The sequence below is a fragment of the Chrysoperla carnea genome, chromosome 4 (genome assembly GCF_905475395.1).
Source record: "Chrysoperla carnea chromosome 4, inChrCarn1.1, whole genome shotgun sequence".
NCBI classification, from domain to species: domain Eukaryota; kingdom Metazoa; phylum Arthropoda; class Insecta; order Neuroptera; family Chrysopidae; genus Chrysoperla; species Chrysoperla carnea.
In genome coordinates this window covers 18,471,903-18,496,959 of record NC_058340.1, presented here as the reverse complement: position 1 = coordinate 18,496,959, position 25,057 = coordinate 18,471,903, and the positions used below count along the sequence as shown (strand labels likewise).

Sequence of the window (25,057 nt, the reverse complement as noted above, 5' to 3'; positions counted from 1 at the left end):
TACATGTCACACATACATAACTGATATTCTCATATAATACATTCAATAATATAGAAGTTTTTTTTTTTAATAAGGAACATTTTAACATTTAAACTGTTGTTCTAACTCTAACGGTTTACAAGATGGACCCAAGACCCAAATGACGTATGTTGCTTATTTACGAACTCGACTCAATTTTTACGTCCTGAGTACGCTGTAAAAATTTCAGCTAGATATCGTTTTTTGTTTTTGAGTTATCGAGTTCACAGACGGGCGGGCGGACAACCGGAAATGAGCTAATTAGGTGATTTTATGAACATCTATAGCAAAAGTTTGTTCGTAGCATAAATATTTTTAAGCGTTACAAAGTTGGGACTAAACTTAGTATACCTTGACATGTATTCCATATATACATGGTATAAAAAATATGTAATACTTTTTCGAATTACTCAATATCTACCTTTATATTGATTTAAAATGATTTATTTTTTACGATAATAAATTTTAATTTTGATGCAGTTTTTGTCATATGTGGAGGTATGATTATTTGATTTTATTATTTTTCAAAACCATAATCTATTTTAATTTAAAAATCAACTATAAGCAAAATTATTTATGATAAGTTTCATTTTTATTGAGTACACATTAGTTTTTTAACGTTGGAAATTTGGTATCAACTAATTATTTATTTTAATCAAGGCATGGTCGAATTATTCAAATCAGTTATTTCAAAACAAATCAGAATACGTTAATTTGTTACGCTTTAATAAACAAAAATTATAAAAAATAGTGCCTGAAAATTCCGTGCTGCGTTTTTTCAGACCGATATCTTAAATATTAATTTATCATGCTCATTTGAAGGCGTAGAGCTTTCGAAAAAAGATCTAGAGATAAGTTAGGTAGGCTCGTCAAAAGGAAGTCACTCACAAATATGTATTAATTATTTAACAAAACACCCTTTCTGTCCCACGATCTAGTAATTATCATCCAAAAATTACTAAAAGCAACTTGAACTAACATCCGATCCAAAATTCCTGAACAGCATTGACAAGACCCTTTGGATTCTAATTGCCTTAACCCGTAATTTTATTGAAAACAAGGACATAAAAGTTTTTTTTTGTTTATGTCGGGAGTTATTTGTTTAAGATACGTTAAATGTTTTCGTTCAAACATTTTAAAATTTTGAACATTTTGTAACTATATCATCTTAGAGGCACCAACATATTATTTGTATGTCCACATTATACTTCAGACTACAAAGAAGTAATTTAATGCCAATTTTTTTTACATTTTAATGCACAAAATCCTTACAAAAATAAGCGAGGGAAGTGCCTCCATTAAAACCATTTTGGGCTATATCTCCATAACCGCGCACTTTAAACCAAAAGTGGAAGTAGTCTTTATTGTAGATAATTTTTCCTGTCTTTTTTGTAAAATATTTTTTTGTATCACTAACCGTTTATGACTTAGGTATACTACTATGACGATTACTTATTGATTATTTGACCGATATTCCTGCTAAGATTTGTTTAAACAATAAAATAATAAATTAACTTTTAAATCTATAAATTTTTTTAAACTTTTACTTAAAACTTTTCTTTCTAAAATTAATATTGTTAAAGATATTACGCGTTCAATATTGAATTACAGCTACAGATAATTGAGAATTTTTTCTTGCAATAATTTACAGGAGTTTTTTTTCCTAAAAATAGGTTTATTATCACGTACTGAATGTAAATACACAAAATCATTACAAATTTGGAGGATGGAAGTGCTGCCATTTGAGAAAAACCGTTACGGCCTATAACCCCGTAACCGTGCACTTTAAGTCCAAAATCTATTTTCCTTTTATTCAGTTTTTATTATTTTAATCTTAAAAAAAATTTCAAGGGATGGCCGCTGCTTTTGCAGGTAAGAAGGCAAATTATTAATTAAACGCGTTATAACTTCATAAATATTAATATTAGAAAAAAAAGTTTGAGAAAATTTGTAGATTTAAAAGTAAAGTTATTATCATTTTTCTGTTTTAACAAGTATGAGAAGAGATATGGGTCATATAGTCAATAAGTAAATGGTCATACTCGTATAAGTCATAAATGGTTAGTGATACAAAAAAAAAATTGTTTTACAAAAAAGTATGTAATTTAATTATATTACTACCATTTTTTGTCAAAAATGCACGGTTATGGAGATATAGCCTAAAACGGTTTTCCTTAAAATGGAAGCACTTCCCCCCGCCTACTTTTGTAAGGATTTTGTGCATTTACATTCAGTACGTGATATTGTACGCATTTAAATAAAAAAAATAACTCCTGTAATTTAGTGCATTATGGGCAAGACTATCTTCTATATAACCTGTACTATTAGGTAAATTACTCGTGTCGAAAACTAAAAATTCATCGAAATAAATTACGTTGAAACACAAAAAAACATAACAAAATCATGTTGAAATAAACAAAACATAATAAAATTCATTAAAAATATAATGACAATAAAAGCGTAAAATTTATATTTCAATAATAAATAATAATACAATAATTTTATATTTCAATAATAATACAAATAAATTTTCATAAATATAGGTAAAATAGAAAATAGGACATAATGAATTTCATCAGTATTTTTAACAAACAGTAACAAAAGGAATTGGGATGTGAAATATATAATAAAAGTTTACATAATTATTTATTTATACATATTTTTTGAAACCACAAACGTTTTCATACTTTTTTTTCCATTATTCTAATTTATTTTAAAATATCAATTTTTGAAGGGCATGGGTGTATCTACCGTGTATAAATGTACAATTGATTGTGACAAAAATTGAACTGATCTGAAATGAATTGTAGCTGTTTTAAGAATCTATTATATGAGTCCCCTGATGGATTACCGGTACACACCTCGTACTTGTAACTGTGTAAGTAACTTATTAAGGGGGCTTTTCACCTTGGTTTGTAGATAAAATGAAAACTTTGAGTTTAAATTTAAAGAAATGTATAAGAGTTATAAATATACAGTCTTCTTAATTATTATACTAGCTTGATGCTTGTTCGCTGGGTTTAAAAGTAAATGTTAATAAAGACTACCACGTTATAGCCTTCACCTTCCTTGCTCTCAATTATCCCCTTTACATTACACTCGAAATAATGGTAGGCATTGTCTTACATAGGCAAAATAAATATATGTACAACAGGTAAAGTATATGTACAATTTTTTTAAATGTCATAATTCATTGAGTATATCAGAAAAGATGGCCATGAATTGTTTTACATTGACTATTTTTACATAAATCTGTAATTTATGATAATGTCAGATTAAATTTGATTTTTATTATTTTTTTTATATATATCTTTATCAATTACAGCTCATATGTTATTCTGATGCATGAGCTATATTATTGTTAGGTTTCATTCAAATACATTAATTAGTTTTCGCGTAAAAGCGTTACACACAAATAAACAAACAAACATCCTTACTTTCACATTTATAATATATAAGAAAGGGATATATATTTTTAAGATTACAAAAATATATTTGACCGATTTTGCTGGCATATTTTTCCTGTAGATATAGTCAAATTCAATTGGTTTTTTCAACTGTTTCCCTAACATCTCAATTTCATGTGGTCTAAAAGAAGAAAAAAAACAATCTTAACTTAAAATTTGACTTCAAAATGCTATACAAAACAAAATTTTTTGTAATCAATACTTGAAGAAACTCAATACGAACAAAATAAGATCAACTAGAACAAAATCAATAGAAATGACAATCAGTTATCAATTTGAAAACAATTTTGAAAAACGTGAAGCTGAGAAAAACGCATTTAAAGAAAAAGAAACCCTATTATTTACTATACATATACGAATAACTTAAAAACATTTTTTTTTTCTTCTGAAATATGAGGTTAATACTCTAAAGGTTTAACGGTTATATAAAAAAAAAATCAATTTCAACAAAATCTCAAGGTGAAAAGTCCCCTTAAAGTAGAAACTTCATAATTACAAAATAAATAAATATAAATATTTTGAAATACGATTCGATACGAAGTTCGGTGAAATTTTAATAAAAATGTTGGCAGTGCAATTTCCTTTACCGGCATCAGTACATTTTAACATGCATCGAATCCGTGATATACACAATTTTTCATAGATATACTGCAAGAATAAAAGAATTGAACAAATTGAATAACATCCATAAGAGAATAGTAAAAATAAATTTTTATTTTGATAGCCTATTTGATTTTCTTTATTTTACAGCTGATTTGTACGTTTCTAATAGGTTTTTTTACACAGTCACAATTTTAAATTAAAATAAAACAAAGTGTCAAAGAAAAAAACAAAAAAATTAATCATTATTGGAAAAGTAATTTTATGCCATTAATGTCTGACTATGCTTTCGATCATGTGATCGAATAGAAACATTATTCTGACAAAAAAACATTCTGGTGTAGGTCTATTCGTTATGAAATAGCAAACTAAATTAAACTGTGCTATAATAATCTTATATTAATTTTAGGTATAATCGTATGAGCTCAACTTTTTTGAACATTATTGGGTAGGTAAGTGTATGAAGTATACAGCAGGTACATAGATGGCTACCAAGTTACTTGTAGTACTTATGTAGAGATATCTACCTAATTTGTTAAATAATTTAATCATAGTATTATTTATAATATGGATATCATAACTTGAATTTATTCGTGTGTAACATTTTTATATAATTTGTAGCAACAAATTTAGTTTTTAATTTTTTTTTTTCAAAAATAAATTGTTATAGTCGTGTTTAATTTCCAATTACATTACTTAATATGTGGATTTTTTAGAGTTCCGTAACTAAAAGACATACGAGCTCAAAATACACAGTTCAGTCGGAATTTCAAGCAAAACATTCTGGCTCACAACATTTGCATATACACAAAATAATTACGTAATTGAATATTCTGAAAGAACTATTTTACCTATTTTTAAATATAGAAGGGCAAAGCGCAAAAACGAATAAAAAGAACAATTTTCATTTCCTATTTTCTTATCGATAACTTAACTGGTATGCAACTCACATTGAAATTTTATGCAGGCATGATACTTTTATCCACCAAAGAAAAACTAGTTGCTTAGTTATATTACTAGTGCACCAGTAATATTTTCATAAATTTGGCGATCATGACGGTACATATTCGATAAGAGTTTGATCTAAAAAAAAATACTTTTTGGTAGTGGAGAGGGGGGATTTAAAAACCAGAGGCCTATATATGATCCGGTAGCTAAAAGGTTAAATAAAATTAAATTGTAATGAAATAATTTACTTTTAAATATATCCGTGATATTAATAGCATAATTTCTGAAACCGTTTTACTAAAACTAAACGGTAAATAATTTTGAAATAAAAATTAATGTTTTCTGAATCAATGACTTGACTAAAACATTCAAATACCGATTTTGTATAAGTTATAGAACCCTTATTATGATAATAATACTCATTCTTAGTGAAATTTTTTTTGTGAATAATTCAACATCAATTAACATTTTTTCCAAACAATCGTTATATGTGTAAATTTCGCTGATAAATCTTCAATAATTTACACTAATTGCACTTTCTAGGAAGTTTACATATTTTAAAAGTAAAACATTTAATATGCGATAGAAATTTTGAATTTATTATTTAAAAAAAACTCATTAATAAATTTACTGTGTCAATTAAGCAATTAAAATGCATTTTTATAGAAAAAAAATTATATTTTGGCAAGGGCTCTAAACGTATTTAAAAAATATTAAGATAACAAAGTTACTTGACAGTGACTTTTGATTATGGGTCTTTTCTCAAGTATGGAAAGGTTGAAAATTGCAAAATCGATTAAGCAAAGAAGAAACATAATAGGAATGACAATTAGGAAAATCAAGAGATTAATGTTACAAAAGTAGGTATTAAGGATTTGTTTTGCCCGCGAGGTGCATAATTAAAAAAAATTTCATACAACATTTGCTTGAAGTTATTTGAAGGACGAATTATACTACCGTTATCAGTTTTACTAAGAATTGCAGTGGCAAACCTAAGAAAAAATGAAAGAAATAGAATAAATCTAAAAAATTATCATTTGTATAAAGCTTTTCTAATCTTTTCATAAGTTTTAAATGTTTTGATTTTGTTTCATTCATAGATTTTTGATTTCAACTCATACTTGGTGAGTCCTAAGCCACTTTATATTATACAGTTAATGACAGACCACTAACAACTTCGAAGAATATGTAGAGAAAATAGACTTTTTTTAAAGTATAGTTCTACACAAATTGTGCAATTTATACTTCTGATTTTTGCAGTTCTACATTGTTTTTTTGTGCAGTTCCGAATTTAAATATTATTAAATTCATTCATAAACTAATCCTATCCAATGCAAAACTGCTGCGCTCTTATAAGAACGCCACGCTACTAACAACTGGGTACATCCAAACGAGGAGCGACAATTTTGAAGTCCTAAAAATGGATTTTTTTAAAAACCCATCATCTCCAAAACATGATGGTACAAGTTTTATCACCATTAGATATTAAATATGGAATAGAATGTTGTAAAAAATCATTCAACCAATCTAAGCGGAATAATTGAAAATTGGAGAAAATACTATCACAAAAAGATTATAAAAAAGGTTTATTATAAACGGTATAACATATTGGAACGTAACAAGAACGGTAGAATATTTATTCAAGTAGATAATACTATCAAAATTTTAATAAGTTTTTATTTTCTTTATTTTTTTTTTTTTTTTGGGGAAAATACTGTGTTTTCGTGTAGTATCTATCTTGTGCGGACGGAATATGTTTTTTCAATTGATAAAATCCCAATGTGTAAAGTTGATTTTTCTCAAATACCCATAAAAATTTAAGGAATGCTAACAATTTTATTTTGAGACTTTAGAGGACTTCTTGGAGTTATAAGTTTAAAATAACACAAATTCAAAAATCCTATTTGTTTTCCAAATTCTCAATCTTCTTCAATCAATTACTATATATTACATAAGTAGAAGAGCGTCATTGTTTTTGAGCAAAATCAGATTAAGGGAAGGACTAGTTTATAAGGGACCCAAAACTCAGGATATAAAGTACACCAAGAACAAAGTACAAGTACAAAAAAGAAGGAATTGCACTATGCTTGAAATAAAAAAAGTATTTTTCTTTCAAAATTCGTATTTTTGTTAAAGACAGAACAACCTAAATAAAAATATAAGTTTCATGTTTGCTTGCAAATGAACTTCAATACCTCAAATCTAGGGCACCTATTCGTTACCCCGTAAAAAAGTATGCAACGCGTTAATACATGGAGTTCACGATATACCTACCTATATGTGATTAGATAGATATAAGGAAGAAATATTGTGTCAATAATAAAATTGAATTTCTCTATTGATAACAGCAAAATATATGCCAATCACAGCGCTTCCATCATAAAAATTTAATAATCTACACATGACATAACTAAGTTTGCTGTTGCTAGAATTTTCACGAAGAATATCTGCGCGAACTGTAACTAATATTATAATTTAATAAATAGACTAACACTCGCAAATGTAATATGCGAATTCAATTTTTGTTCAATAAACTATGTGCACAATATATTATATACAGAATATATAAGAAGTAATTCAATACTATTGAAGTGGAACAAAACCAAAACTGTAATTTCTAATGATTATATTGTCATATAAATAAATATATTGTAGGTATGTATTATATACATGCTATAAAACCAATATATGACAAATATGAAGACGAAGTCAGTAAAAAGTAACGTAACACATCTGTGAAAAATAAATTACATCATTTATTTTAAAAGTGTTTCACATAGATAATAATATTTTCCAACCTAAATCACTTTTAGCATTCAACAGGCAAATACAAAGTGTTTGAAATTAATATAGGGGGAAGTGAAACAATCAGAAGGGTTTGATAAGCTACAAAAACATTTAAATAGTGTTAAAAATATTTTTTAATAATATAAATACATAATATTTATATGCTGCTTTTATCGGTAATAAAAGAGATAATATAATTAACACCTTTAAAACAATAAAACTTTCATAAGAATCAGCGGATTGATCATTCATAGATTTCATCACATTATTTTCAAGATTTGGAGAACCATCCCTCCTCTTGTCACAATTTTTGACACAATTTCCTGTATGTTGTTCTTACGAAAAAATTGTTTTCTAGGCGGTTTTTTGCATTGGCTTCAGAAAATTATCCTAAAAGAAGTCTCTATAGTTTAAAGCGGAACTTTTTAGTTTTAACCCCCGCGCCATTGTGAAAGGGATTTATATCGTAAAGTAAGTCAGGTAAATTTTAAAAGATTTTAAGTCCAAATGCTTAAGGAACCCGTAATTTAAGATATTTTTTAGTAATAAACTTCTTTATGCACCTCTTCTTTCCTTTCGGGGATCTGAAAGACTCTTGAAATGAAATCGACCATTCTTTTGCAAGTTAAGATTTTCAATGACGTATAAGGAGGTTTTTATTAATATCACGGATATATATAAAATTTCCATTTGAGGCACCTAAGAGGGATTTTAAAGTTACTGAATCTTGCATTCATGACTAAATTCATTCAATTTTCACACCCCCCCCCCCTCTGATAGCTTACATAAGGAAACCCTGGAAATAAAAAATATCATTTTTTTGCAATTTAAGATTTTTGACGACGTATAAGGGAATTTTCGAGGTCACTGATCTCGAATTTTATGTCAAAATGTTTAGTTTGTATCATCAACCTCTTTAAACCCACATAAATGGTACCCCGAAATAAAAAATACCATTTTTCTGAAAATTTAAACCTCTTTAATTAAGGGAGTTTTTTCGGGATTTCGAATTTATGATCAAATTGATTCAATTTTCACCCCTCCTCTTTAAGCTTACATAAGTAGACCCACACCATTTGTACTATCAAAATGAACTTTTGTACAAAAATTCAACTTATTCTGTTAGATACCGAGGTTGACCACTTTTTTGGAATAAGGATTAATAAAGTTATTTTCACTTATTTGACAACAAATGCTTATATATAATCATTCTCTACGTTGCTTTTCTTCTAATAATTCTAATTTGGCTTCATATAATATCATGTACAGCAATATCTATCGAGAAATTCGAGCAATTAAAGAAGAAGTTTGATTTTAACCCACCTTCGATATTTTACAAATTCTTTTTAGTAAGTAGTTTTACAACAGCAAACATTTTCACATTCGTAGTAATTCATTCGTAGTAGTATCTTGGTATTGTTTATGTGTGTAGTAAAACACGTTTCGTTATTCCCCTAATAATATTGTATTACATGGTAAGGTATACACGTACTATGTATGTGTATGTGAAGTGATCCTCTTCAACTACATTAAAACATCGCATCGTGACGCGTATAAAGGATAACGATGGTTTTCACAGAGCAACCAGCAACAGTAGTAATAATATCCCTACTCTGTTCTATATATTATTATACTGTTTTCTGATATAACCAACAGGTTGTTAGAATATTATTCTTATTTATTATTCATAAACTAAAACCGTATAATAATCATATTAATAATAAATTTATTATTTTTTGGAAAATGATAACAACAAACATTGCATATTTTAACAGACTCCTTTTTGATGTACTCCTTCTTCGGATGATTTTATAACAATTTTTGTTTTACTAAACGTGGTTTTCATTCAAAGTAAATTTGCGGAAATTTGCAAGCCTAGAAAGCGGTTGAAACCGTATGTAAGACGGTTGAAACTTTCAATTACCTTGAAATTTTTTTTTACATTGTGTTGCTAAAGAGTTGTTTTAAACATTATATGTTTCCTCGAACTTTCTTTATAATATCACTATTTATAGACAAAAAAAAATTATACGCGCAACCATAGAAGCTTTAGTTTTCTACATGACCATACTCACCTTTATCAATCCTTCCAAACGCACTTACGAAGGATCATTATAGAATAAAGAGATGCTATCATAGAATAAAGAGAGCTAAATAAAAAATTTAAAAAATGAAACTTTGTCCAAGGTGATGTTTCATATGTTTTATAAAACTCTTTGTAGTGCAGACTTTTTTAAAAGACCTAACTAGAATAAAAAATTTAACATCTATATATTTTCATTAAAAAGTATCTTGATCTTTTGTTCTTAGATTCTTAAGCCATAAAATATAATAGAGATACGGTATAAATCCTATCAAACACTTTCTGTAAAAAAACTGACAATGGAAAATAAAGACAAGCAAAGAAACAACAAAATTATACGACACACAAATACAAATTTGTGTTTATTCAATCGGAATCCAAATCGAAAAAATTATTTTTTTAATGGTAATTTTGAATAATAATAAAAAACAGTTATTTGTGACAATCCCAAATTAACAATAGCTTTATTATAAAAATAAATCCTTGACATAAAGAATTTCTTTAAATATATTCATAAAATTGATTAAATATATTTATTTACATCAAATTATGAACATTTTTACGGTCAACAAGGTATTTTACTAAAATTTATAAATACCATAAATAATCTTGATCTAATTTTCCTCTTAAAATTTATTTGTTATAAACAATTGCAACTTTAAGCCTATTGGTATATTTAAGCATGAAGGTTTAAATTAAAATAAAAAGAATAAATATTTATACCTAATTTTAATGTATTTTATTTTATTATTTTATATTAAATTGAATTGAAATTGTTTAAATTCTTTTCCACACCAATAAAATATTTTTCATAAATTAAACAATTAAAATAAACATTTTTTTTTTTTAAATTGATTATATAATCATATAAACAAAAAATAATAATTGAAATTGGAGTAATAATAATATAAAGTAATATAGACATGTATTTTTATAAATAAATAATAAATTGATTAAATAACTAATTAGTAATTATTTAATAATATATGTAACAACAAAAATGTTTGAGAGAAAGTATAACATTTCATAAGAAATATTGAATTTTATTATTATCAAATATATTAGTAAAAAACCCGTCAAAAAATATTATTTCTTTTCTTATTAAAGTTTGATATTCCTAAACATAATTGAAGCAATTTTAAGCCCGAGATATCTTTTATTGATTTTCTATCTTTAAAAAAGTGGTGGGTAATTGATTTAAACTGGATTATATTCGATATTTTTTATAAATCCAAATATAGATCTTGAGAGATACATCCAAGGAAATCATTCAAAAACTAAATATTTTTCGAAGTAATTCCAAAACAGTTCTCGAAAAAATTACACCGGATAAACATAAGACCCTTGAAAACAAGACTACCTATGAAGACAAACCCTTAGAGCAGGGCTAATGTGACTCAGAGAAGTCCCTCGGACTTCTGTTACTAAATAATTACCAAGATAGTGACAACCTAACCAGTGTCAACCTATAATACGAGTAAGACAGGGAGACAACATTTTTTTTCTACCTATCTCATTACTATTAGAGAAACTGAGTAAGGTAGAAAAGTCGTATACCCGTCTCACTTCCTCCTCTATGAACAATGCGGACTTGGATAATGAGACACGCAATAAAGTTTATGGCATACAATAAATTTATAACAATGGTGACCTCGGCTTAGAATAACTCGCCCATGCCTGCCTTAGAAACATTGGATCAAGCTTCCATCTAATAAAATATACCGACGATTTTCGTTTGAAACATAGGTCTGATGAAATTTATCCCTTGTGATTAAAATGGGTTAAACACTGTTTTTACAATATATTTTTTTAATTAGTGCAACTAAAAGAATAAAAATAACAATATTTGCAGCCCTGAAGGTAGTTTAAAATTGAGAAACAGAGGATTTAACAATCATATTTCCCGATCCATGCTTTGAATCATAAAAGTGACTCATAAAATTTCGCTTTACAGGGGATACCGTACAGAGAATTTAATACATTCAGACATATTTTATGTATGTTAAAATTAAAACCTATGTAAAATATAATAAGTAATAAGTAACACGGAACTAAATTGACAATTTGACATATATTTTTTGTTATTAACTTCCTGTAACAATTTAATCAATGGTGTATGGTTTTATTAAATTCTCTTTTTATACAAACCTATGTATTGTTTAATGCTTTTTAATTACTAAACAGTACAATTATTGAAATTATATTTCATTTATAAAATGAATAAATGCGTGCTTTTATGATAAACCGATTATTATTTAGTGCATTTAAATTCATAACAATAAAGTGAAAATAAACAATTGACTAATTTAACTGTTGAAATACCATGTAAAGACAGTGTTGATTACGCAATCGTTTATTTTTTTTACGTCATATAAGTAAAGAAAGATAGCCAAACATATATACATGTCACACACATTTCACTGATATTCCTATATAATATATACTATATAATTTGAGTCTAACTTGCGCTCTCACGGGTAGGCAGGGATGTTAACGAAAAGATGTTTCAAACAAAAGTTCTTAATTTTTTTATAAAGAACATTTTTTATACTAAAATTTTTGTTCTATCGTTAACGGTTTACAAGATGGGTCGTACGGACACAAGACCCAATTAACCAATGATGCTCATTTACGAACTAGACCTCACTTTTTATGTCCTGAGCACGCTATAAAAATTCGTTTGATATCATTCTTCGTTTTTGAGCTATAGTGTTAAAAATCCGACGAACAGACAACTGAAAATGAACTAATTAGGTGATTTTATGAACATCTATATCAAAATTTTTTTGGTAGCATCAATATTTTAAAGCGTTACAAATTTGGGACTAAACTTAGTATACCTTGATATATATCATATACATGTTATAATAATGTAAAAGGTTATATAATAAAGTTGTGTAAAACAAAATATTAAATTTACTTTAAATTTGAATCAAAATGTGTAGGTATCGATGAGCGTATTTGAGTGCAGAAAACAACTTCTTTTTTCAGGACGAGAAAATACGAATTTTTTATTTAGAAATCCACATATTTTGGACACCATTTTGCGAATGTATTGTCCTTGGAAAATTTTTATTTTAAATATCCGTGAAGGTATGTTTGTAATAAATTACGAGGAAAGTACCTTCTATTAAACTAATCCTGTAATGTATTACAAAAACACCTAGAGTTATTTTTATAACTCTCTCTCTTGATATGAAAATAATACCTACGTAAAACCTTATTTACACAAAAAGTATCATACATCTCTAAGTTTTAGAGAATAAATTTATCCAAAATAAGTTATAAAATTCAAAATAGCAATACCAGTCAATGAAGAGAGCACCTGAAATAATTGTTTTCTTATGCATGTGACTTTATTTGATAGATTTCGAGATCATACATTTTGCCTAATTGATTTTTGATGATTATTTGGAATTTGAATAAAGTAATTGTAAATATTTTTTTGAGAGGATTACATTTATTTACAAATATTTTTTTATTATTATACAAAACGTACTAAAAGAGCCGTGTATTCCAATTAATGAGACGGACGTACCGACTGTTTTCTTCTGCAAAACAATCAGATATATCATTCTAACACTTGGACACTTGGTTTTTTTCTTTCTACGTTATTGCTAATATGTTTACTTCCTATTCATTTTTTTTTATTTGTTTAATTCGTTCAAAGTGAAAATTATCAAAAACTTTCAAAATATGTTTTTTTTTTTTAGATTTTTCCATAAGAGCAATATATCGATTTTCAATTAGTTTTTTCTTTAAAATTTGCATGGATACCTAAGCTGAAATTTTAACCACATATTCCTTATATCGTTAAAAAAATATAGGCGTAAAACCGCGAAAAGAGTGTTTTAAAATTTGACCTATTTTACCAAATTACCTAAAATGCAATTTGGTCAACAAAAATGAAAGTTAGATTGTGAAATGAAATTTAAATTCAGTAGAATTTTACTTTTTTAAACCAGTAAAAAAGTTTGAATTTATTATTTTAAAGCAAGTGATTGAGGACATTGAATCAGATGATGATGACTTGTATAATAAATGGAACGAAAGCATTTTCCTGTGATTCAACATGATTTATGACACACTCTGTATAATGTTTTGAAATATACAAATACACAAACAAAACATACAGAACCGATTTATTAAATTAAATATCTTGACATTAAAGATTAGAACACAAAAAAAAAAAAAAAAACAAAAAACAAAACAAAACAAAAGAACAAACCATATCAACAAATAGACGGAAAATAATATATGACCATCACCGCCGCACATTTTCAATATAAAATGTATTCTTAAATAAAAATTCAGTATATATTTAGTTTTTTTTCGTCCAGTATTTCTTGTACCTCATTTATTTATTTATCTAATACATTTCGTTAAAAGTAAGTGTTATACACTTATTATAATAACAAATTCTATGGGTAGAGAAAAATAGATGATGATAATGGAAGGAAGTTGAACTCCAACTTACATACAACCAAGAAACCAACACATAGACTGTACCTACTCCTTTTGTTATGTTAGGAGCTTGACTTGTGGCTACTTACTAATATCCTTTATATACCATTTTTACTACTTATCCATATTATATAAGTTCATGAATTTTATTCAATGCTTTTCGTCTTCCTGTGCTCTCTTTGCTATTATATTAATTTTCTGATAGGAAGTTTATTGTTTTATCTCGATAACAAAAAAAAAAACATATATTTGAAAATTTTGTAGTTAAAAGATAGCTCTATAAGCAAACTGTTGTTTACAACAACATCAATACGCATCTACCATAAGTTAAGTTAAGAACACTCTCCATTAAATTACCTTTTTCCTTAGAGTCGTCTCCCAACTGAACCGGTTTTGAGTACCATGGCCTATTTTTTAGTTGTGTGGGATACGGAACCCTAAACTCGCACTTGAAAAATAGCTAAAAACTCTCTCCATTAAATTTCCTTTCAAACGAATAACCAAAAAATATCAAAAATCTAAAAAATTACTTTTTGAATTGTTAAATAATTGTTGGTATTGATATTAAACCAAATGAATTCGACCAAAATTATAAACTTGGTCCGGCCCAAACAATTTGTGTAAACAAAAAACAGTTGTTTAGCGATATTTTATATGAAATAATAATAGACCGTAGGACACCACGGGTTTTTTTAAAATGACAAGTACATACCTGAAACAACATAAATGAAAAATACAAACCTGAAATGATAAATACATATCAAGTGGTCATAGTGTCCGACAAATTCCCTGCTATAGTTTTTCTAACTTATTTCGAATCAGATACACGTCAACGCTTACATTATGTGAAGCACTAATTGAGCACTTGCAAATCGAAAAGTTGGACACGTGTGACTCTAAAAGTATAGACTTATGTAATTTTATATATATTTTAATGTAATTTTACAATTAATTTACATTTTATTTACAATAAATTTTCTGCTATGAATGAGCTATTTTTTTTTAAATATAAAAATTGTATATCGAAATTTTATTCATTTTATGTAAAATTTCGGTAATGGTTTGGCATTTTTCAATTTGCTCAGGGGTAGCGCTATGGTTAAATCCGACCTAGATCAGAACCATTTATCGGGCTAAGGACAAGGATCAATAGTAACAAAAATTTTACTTAACAAGGAAATTGAGCCATTTTTTTTATTTAAAAATTGTATATCGAAACTTTATTCACTTTATATAAAATTTCGACAATGGTTTGACAATTTTCACTTGCTCAGGGGTGGCGCTATAGTTAAATCCGGCCCAGTTCAGATTCTCGGCCCATTTTTCGGGCTAAGGACAAGGATTTAAAGTAAAAAATATTTTACTTAACAAGGAAGTCATTGATCTGGTCCCCTAAAGCCCAAATCCAATCCTATATGTTATACGCTGTGATAAAGTACCGTATATACATATATGGGTGATAATGTAGTGTGGTCGAATACTGTATATTAAAGAAAAAAAAACAGCATCATCATATGTGTGTACTGATAAGAAAGTTATTCAAGTGTGTAAATTTATTCCTCATACCTAATCCGACCTAGAGCATTATTATTACACACATAGTATAGTTTAAGGGAATTCTACTACTTGTATAGCCAGTTGAATTTGAAAATAAGGCTCACATATACTATGTATATGTGTGTAAGCAAGGCAATAAATGAAATGAAAATGGATTTGTTATACAGTATAGAAGAGATTGATACTAACGTCTACAAATATGTTAGTCAATATGTTGTATACATACTACGTCGTTCAGTACAATCGTACACACACAAAAAAAAAACTTTTATTTATATTTTTATTATGAATTTTGGAAAAATAAAACAAATTTTGTCTATTTTTTCCTTTAAATATTTTTTATTAATTTATAAAATAGATAGTTCACAAGTGGAAACAAATAATTGACTGAGTTAATTGTTGTTATGTATAGACAATGTTGATTACTCTATCACATTAGACATACATACATATCAAACATATAATTGATATCAAACATAATTGATATTCCCATAATACATACTATACAATTTGCGCCTAATTTGCGCCCTCGCGGGTAAACAGTGATGTTTACGAAAACATGTTTCATACAAAAGTTGTTTATTTTTTTATAAGGAACATTTTTTACACTAAAACTTTTGTTCTATCTCTAACGGTTTGTAAGATGGTTTCTACGGAGACCCAATTGACCTATGTTTACCTATGTTGCTAATTTACAAACTCGATCCCACTTTTTACGTCCTGAATACGCTGTAAAAATTTCAGCTTGATATATTTTTTCGTTTTTGAGTTATCGTGTTCACAGACGGACGATATTATTGTGTGTATTACAAATATTATGTGTTTTTAACGAAACAGAAAGTGTACTTTTTTTTGCTAAGCGTATTTTGATAAAAATATTTATTTTGTTCATGATTGTACATATTATTATCAATCGTGATCCGTCGAATATATGGAAGAACGACGGACAATAGCAAACTGATTTGTAACATATTTATAAAGTGTAATGTGATTTATATATTCACAATCTGATTATACGAAAAACATAAATTTTTTGCGTTTTTTTGTTGTCAGTATTTCATCAATTTTTGCAATTACGATTTATCGATTAATGACTATCTTTTAGTTAAAATAGTATTATTTAGTATTTTGTGATTTTAATGATAAAATAATTAACACGACCGTTTAATTGGCGTTTATTTGATGGCGTGAGCAAACCACTCTTACGGAAAATGAGCATTATTGTTGGTGTCATGATTTTGTATTTAAAAAGAGAATTAAAAAAAAACGGAAGTACCTAGGCTGTTTATAAATGCCATCAAAGAATTCTATTTGAATCTTAGAGAAATAGAACAAATTTCTTTTTTCCTTTTAATAGAAATAGCATTTACTTAATCGTATTAGTAAAGATTGCACACAGTAATGTTGCACGAAAAAAGGTAAAAATAAAAGTTATTACTATGAAAATATTATTACTAAAAACAGGAGCGGCCTACTTGAGGGTTCTTAGCTCATGGCCCCATAAATGACAATCCGCCCCTGACTAAAAAGCACTTTCTTTTTCCACGTGTAAATCACATATATTTTACTTTCATCTGTTTATTTGGATATTAAACTGATATTGACAACTTGTTTATTACGTAATAGTTAAATAGTAATTTTCTTCATGTCAATCACATAATATTTGATATTCAAGAAGAATTAAATAACTAAAAAAATAATGATTAAAAGAAAATTATATTGCTCGTTAAATTTACATGTAATTTATTTTATAAAATATAAATATTAATAATTATTACTGCAATCATTTTAATCGTTTATTCCACAAACTATTCAAACAAAATTTTGTTTTTGGTGAGTAAAATCTATATATATATATATATTAAACAAGTTTCTATCTGTTAGGTGTCCGAAATTCGTTCATTTTCTATGAAAAAACTTATGACTCCAAGAATTTTCAAAATATTGCAAAAGAAATTATTATTCGATTTGAAAACTAAAATTTCGATTACAAGATAAGAGTATTATTGTAAATCTTGAATGCAAAATTTTAGTTAAAACTTTAAGAAAGTTTTATGGACTAAAAACCGCACACAGCTCAAATAAACGGTCGGGTACATCGGACAAGACTTGATTATATTATAAAATAATATATTATTATATTAAAATGATATATTATTATTGTAATATTTTTATTGAAAGCAGCCAATTGTAAGAATTACATATTTAAAAACAAGGAAAAGCTCTTGCGGGACTCTAAAAGTGAGTAAAGTGATAATGAGGAACAGGCTTAGGTATTTATTGGATTTAATATAATATTTAGAAAGATGTAGTTTGGTAAGAGTGAGGTTAAGCAAAGATTATCAAGTTACAAAAGTTACTTAAAAAGACATTTTAAATAATATTTGATCAATTTTGGGTAGGGTTGTTTGACCACTTTTGACGATGTCATCCCCTCCAGCTCCACGGTTCCAGGGAAAGGGGTTTCAGAGGGGAGTTATATCAAACCTAGGACCTTGTTGATATAAACTCTGATACCAAGTTTCACTGCTGTCCCCTCAACCTCTCCCTAGAAAATCCCTTTTTCCTGTATTTGGAAAGAGTGTGGGCCTTTCGAATTTTCCCGGATATGTGGCTTATACCAATCCTAGGAACACCTTAAGGTCTAGCTTCGTGCCAAGTTTAATCGAAATCGTTACAGCCGTTTTTGAGAAAACCCCAAAAATCCTGTTTTTAGTACCCTTGAAAAAAGGCCTAGGGAAAAAATGAAAAATCATCTGGAATTATGACTAAACTGAACCTATGTACATAGTTTGAGAAAAATCGATTGAAAATTGAAGGCTCCAGCTTGGTAACAGACATACCGACATATTGACATATCGACGGACACAACATTTTTTAAAAACCACTTTTTTTGGAATCAGGGACCCTCAAAACGTGTATTTCCGTTGAAACCTCGATATCGATTTTTTATTCGATCGCAATACTTTATTATATTTATAATATAAAAAAGTAAAAATCTTACAACCGGTTTCTTTCATATTTCCAACATTTTTTCTTCGTATTGCCTCTCCAAAGCACTATTTTTCACGATATTTCATCTTGTTTGTATTTTTGAGATATAGCTAGTCAAAATGACTATGGTATAAAATTTCAATCAATTTTATATGCACGAGCAATTACTACACAGAAGATAGTCGTTGTAACGGGTATAATCTAAGAACAGACACATCTTCATATCAAGTAAATTGATAGAATTTATTTTCAATTAATAAAAATATTGCGATATTTATTCAATTATGAGTGTTAATTTATTTTGATAATGTATAAATTTATTATTAACTTATAAAATAGATTTTATATTTTAATTATGCCATCTAATACTTACTTATTTAACAAATATAGGAGAAAGTCGTTTGAGTTATTTTTTATAACATCAAAATGGTCTCTGTTCATTCTATTATGTCTACTATTAATTTTTTTATATAAATCTTAATTTCGAAAATCTATAAAATGGCGATGATTGCAAAAATTTTAAGGAATTTTTTTCTTCCATTAAATAGGGAATATTCATGAAATTTTTTGGTTCAAATGTATTTTTTCCCGTAACTTTATTGGCTGGGCATTTGAACTAAACCATTATTTTAGTAGTTAATATCTTTTTAATTACTTAAAATTAAATAATAAAAGTACTAATTCAGTGAGAGAATTTCAAATTTCTAAAACGAAAATTCAAATTTTAAAACGTACGTGGCGTCATAGTATTTGGCTTGTCAGACTTGTTGACATACTCTATGGTATTAATTACTTATATTTTGTATGGTATTACCATGAATATATACTATTACTACATACGTGGATATTACACCTGTAGTAAACAGTGCATTCACTGTCACCAACTGACAGGTCATATATTAATACGTCATCAACAGAAAGCGCCAAAAGGATTGCGTTTAAATAAATAATTCTCTATTTTAATTAATTTTTTACACTTAATTACAGCATTTTTAAACAATATTTATATTTTTTACTATGTAATAACGGTGTAAACAATGAATTAAAAATATAAACAAGTGAACTTTCTCCTAAGAACACTCTCCATTAAATTACCTTGTTATTAAAGCCTTTTCCAAACTGAGCCAAAACCAAAAAATCAAAATCGGTTCATCCGCTTAGGCGCTACGATGCCACAGACAGACAGACACACACACATAGCGAGGGTTAAAAAATACTTTTTTTTAACCCGATTTTAAAAAATAGCTGTTTTCGTCATTTTTACCACAGTGGAAATTGATGAATCCATGGAAATCGATGAATCTTCCAAATTTGATTAACCGAAATATTTTACAAAAAGCTGATTCATTAAAATTTAATGTAATTTAGGTAATGTTAAACTAACTATTTTATATCATTTTTCATTGGGATAATATTGATTTTTATAATGTTACAAATTCTAAATAAAATAAAAAGTCGATCTGTAACAATTCCCCGTACAATTATACAATTTAGATACGATTTAGCTATTTAAGTCTGACTAAATGACTTCTTTAAGGAAAATAGAACTTATTATCACTAAAACATATTCTAAATTTGCGGGACAGCCTGGTTTTATTGCACTTAAAACATATTTAAAATACCTTAAACAAATGTTTTAATATGTGGCGACCAAATTTTTCTCAGTACACATTCACTAAACAAAAATCGACAACAGGTTTCTATATCAGTTGTTATTTTGTAAGTAAGAACTTGTGCACTGACTCTAGATATTAAAAATAAATCTATAATTTTATTTGTAGTAATAGTAGTAATATTTTTGGAAAATCAAATTTTCTAACAAATAAACTCAGGCTGATCACATAATTAAAACTTATTATCAATGCCATATTTGAAAAATTCATTCAAGAAATTAAATTCATAATTTTATTTGTTTCAGTACCCATTATTCCTGAATTCTTATACGATATCGACCATCCTAATGCAACGCTACATGATGCACTTACAAGAACCACAACACCGCAAACAATACCTGGCACAACTTTTCCAACAATTAATCCATGTTTAGCATGGATACGCAATCAAACAAATCAAACCGAATTCAGTAGATTAGAATATTTATTGTCCCCGGCAATTACAACCACAGAATTAACACCTTTTGGTAAGTACTTATTTTGGATTCCACTTGAATTCAAAATTGTTGTTCATTGAATCGAAAAATTGTTAAATAGGTTCTGAAAATGGTACTACAACAACTCAAAGCCCACAACAAATTGAAGATATGCAACGTCATAAAGACTTAATACAAGAAACTGTGGCTGTGGGAATGATGTTTGCATCCAAAGCTTTTGTTCAACTTTTAACAAATCCTATTGTTGGACCTTTAACGCACAAGTAAGTTTGAAAACCAATCAATTTTTTTATGTTCTTTAAACATAAAACAACTCTTTTCTAGGATTGGATACAGTATTCCAATGTTTTGTGGATTTATTATCATGTTTTTGTCCACCTTAAGTAAGTAAAATCTTACTTTTTTTTGACTCAGTCGCAGGTCTCTCTTTTCTGCTGTATGCTATGAGCAAGTGCCTAGGGTCCCCGGTCGAACGACTCCCCCACCTGCCCTCAAATAAATAATTATTTGAAACTGTTGTTCCATTTTGCGCATTAAGTACACAATTCAATGGAAAGTCCCCACGAGGAGATCCAAGTTCAGTAACGAAAACTAGAAAAAAGGGCCCCTAGGGATATTTTGCTCACTGAGCATTTTTCCTCCAATCCGCCACTGTACATAGACATAAAAAATGAAGTGTATTCTCGATCTAGTTGTAAAATGACTAGAGTTTGTATATTTTCAAAAAAGAGTAGTCAAATGGTTAAAGACAGCCCTGCTTACTCAAATACTACAGAAAGGTGAATCAACTGTTTGCTCCACTGAAAATTGACTCATTTTTCCTATTTCTACCTTTATGTTATTAAAGCTAAAACTTTGTTCGTTTATTCAATTTATACAGTATTTGCATTTGGAAGAAGTTACAGTGTCTTATTTTTGGCAAGAGCGTTGCAAGGCATTGGATCATCATGTTCAAGTGTATCAGGAATGGGTATGCTTGCAGAACGATATCCTGATGATAAAGAGCGTGGTAATGCCATGGGTTTCGCACTAGGTGGTTTGGCTCTTGGTGTGCTAATTGGGCCGCCATTTGGAGGTGTTATGTATGAATTTGTTGGAAAAACAGCACCCTTTTTAATATTATCAGCTCTAGCGCTAGGAGATGGACGTACGTATTTATCAAAAGAAAAGTATTTTCTTGTCCAATATAATTGCTAATTTTTCTTTACAGTCTTGCAATTGTTAATGTTACAACCGTCAGTGGTGCGGCAAGAATCAGATCCACCATCATTAAAAGCTCTAATTATGGATCCATATATTTTAATTGCTGCAGGTATGAAATTTTTGTCGATTCAGTTAAGCTCTATGTATAACCAATTGTACTTCTCTAGGAGCAATTACATTTGCAAATACGGGTATTGCAATGTTAGAACCATCATTACCTATTTGGATGATGGATACAATGGGCGCAGAACGTTGGAAGCAAGGTGTTACATTTTTACCAGCGAGTATATCATATTTAATTGGAACAAATTTATTTGGTCCATTAGGACATCGTATGGGCCGATGGTTAGCTGCACTTTTAGGATTACTAATTATTGGAGTATGTTTGATGTGTGTAAGTGCTCGTTTTCATTAACCGTTTACTGAAATTTGTTTATGGTTTTATAAAAAAATAATATCCTTTGTAGATTCCATTAGCTACGAGGATTGATCATCTTATTATTCCTAATGCTGGATTAGGTTTTGCAATTGGTATGGTTGACAGTTCTATGATGCCAGAACTTGGATATTTAGTTGATATACGACATTCAGCTGTTTATGGAAGTGTATATGCCATAGGCGATGTTGCTTTTTGTTTGGGATTTGCTATTGGTATGCGAGGACATTACGTCATATATTATTAGTTTTGTTTTTAAATTATTTTCTTTGATATTTGCAGGACCTGCCATGAGTGGAACATTAGTTAAAACTATAGGCTTTGAATGGATGTTATTTGGAATTGCTATATTAAATTTCCTTTATGCCCCATTATTGTATTGTTTACGAGCTCCTCCAACAAAGGAAGAGAAAAAGGTAATCTTTCAACAGTTTAGAAATATTAATTATATGATTTGATTTGTCAAATATAACTCTTAATTAAGGGCTCAATCAATCTTTGTCTTAAAAACTCAGTGGTCTTCAATTTGGAATTCGCTTTAAAATCTTTCCATTTTTTCATCTCGATCGTACAGTATCGCTCTATTTTTTTTTTTTTTTTTGTTCCGGTATTATATTTTAAGTGCATATAATTTCTGCATGAAGTTATAGCTTTGTCACTTAGTGCTCTTCCAAAGTTTTGTCTTACATTTGTTGAATCCATTTCTGTCGTTTTTTCAAGATGCGGTCTTCTCTATGTGCATTACATATTTACAGACGGACCTATCGTCTCTTACACTGGAGGTTTCAGGTTATTCAAAGGCCCTTACGTGTAAGCTAGCAATAATCTAACATACCTAATGGTTAATACAAGTTCCCACGGCTTTGCGGTTGTGGATTGTTTGTATTATTATTTGCTCGGTTAAATTAATATTTCAAATACAGCCATTTGAGCTCTTTACGCCTCTGGAATAGAGCCGAAGCACCACTTCAAGTATTCCGATGTCACTGGCGCTTTTAATACTAATTTGAAAGACATTATAATAAGAATTGTACATATAGGCCATTTGATGTAAACTAAGGCATATTTTAACCTTAACGATTTGTTTTTTTTTATATTACAGTCACTTATTGTTGGCGAGAAAGCTTCATCAGTTAGATATGTTACATACCAAAATGAAGAAGATGATGAATAAGAAAATATTTAATATATTCTTTAGATAAAAATAACTCAAATTATATATCATAAATAAATCAAAGATAAATATAAAATAAATATATCTTTTGAAAAAAAATGAATAAAATATATATCAATATATATATATTTAATAAATAATAATAATTTTAAAACAAATATTGAAAAAAAATATTATTAATAAAAATTTAATAGGTATCTACACATGTTTTCGTGAACGAGAAATTATCCAAAAAAAATTATTATAGTATGTATGTATTATTATTAAATAATTGTGCCAAAAATTTAAAATAGAAAATTATATTCACTTCAATGGCTTTAAAAATAAAAATATATTTATATTCAAAACAAATAAAAATGATGCTATGATAAGTTTAAGAAAAAATATGTGCAAAATATGATAAGACCTAAATATTTTATAAAAAAAGGTCACAGAAAAGTTCCCGCTAAAAAAATCAACAAAAAACATTCGTCGAAAAAAAACTAATTAAACTTTAAAAACACTTATTATTATTTTTTTCAAGTTTAATTAGTATTCCGATTTGTCTTTACTAAAAACAAAATGATTTAATTTTTTAAACGAGTTTATCATTGTAGGCCTGACAATACCTGGGGACCATAATAATAAAAAAAAAAATCACTATATATATTTTTTAAAAGGAAATATTTTAATTTAAAAAAAATGACAGATAAGACTTAAGATTTTACATACCGATTTAGACAATTTATTGATAAGAGTATATAGATTTATATAATAATTAAAGTAAATAATTGTTTTTATTTGTCAAAGTCCTCGTCGAAGGGTTCTTCGAATGGCTGCGCAGAATCTAATTTATTTTATATACGAATATATACAAAACGAGGTTGTTGAAAAAGATACTTTGACACCCCACAAATTTGGCCTTGAAATTTTTTATATAAGATGTCCTTTTTATAAATACTCTTATCCCCTCTAATAATTAACAAAAAATCGACAATGAAAAAAAAATTTACTCCTGATTCATACGAAAAAAAATAATAATGCTTGGTATACAATTTTAGATGAATATTTCATAATTTTAAGGATGCATTAGAAAAATAATAAATAAATGCTTTTATCGTATTCAAAAATTTTCTAGAATTTTTAAAATTAGTTTGCATGCGACAAAAATACCTATAGATATTAAAATTTCAAAAATATAATATCAAAATCAGCATATAAATTTTTCTTAATTTTC

General features: G+C 27.7%; 1 protein-coding gene across 1 annotated transcript in view; it reads left to right on the top strand.

The window, feature by feature from the left end:
* The window catches only part of LOC123297487 (synaptic vesicular amine transporter), a 45,265-nt gene extending 21,389 nt beyond the window's left edge, over window positions 1-23,876 (top strand). The window contains exons 2-10 of the mRNA XM_044879160.1: window positions 20,837-21,058; window positions 21,129-21,291; window positions 21,353-21,411; window positions 21,909-22,175; window positions 22,239-22,340; window positions 22,399-22,625; window positions 22,699-22,882; window positions 22,950-23,083; window positions 23,770-23,876. Coding sequence (XP_044735095.1) covers window positions 20,837-21,058; window positions 21,129-21,291; window positions 21,353-21,411; window positions 21,909-22,175; window positions 22,239-22,340; window positions 22,399-22,625; window positions 22,699-22,882; window positions 22,950-23,083; window positions 23,770-23,841 — 1,430 coding nt within the window. The 3' untranslated portion in view covers window positions 23,842-23,876. The remainder of the gene's footprint in view (window positions 1-20,836; window positions 21,059-21,128; window positions 21,292-21,352; window positions 21,412-21,908; window positions 22,176-22,238; window positions 22,341-22,398; window positions 22,626-22,698; window positions 22,883-22,949; window positions 23,084-23,769) is intronic.
* Window positions 23,877-25,057: the final 1,181 nt, after the last annotated feature.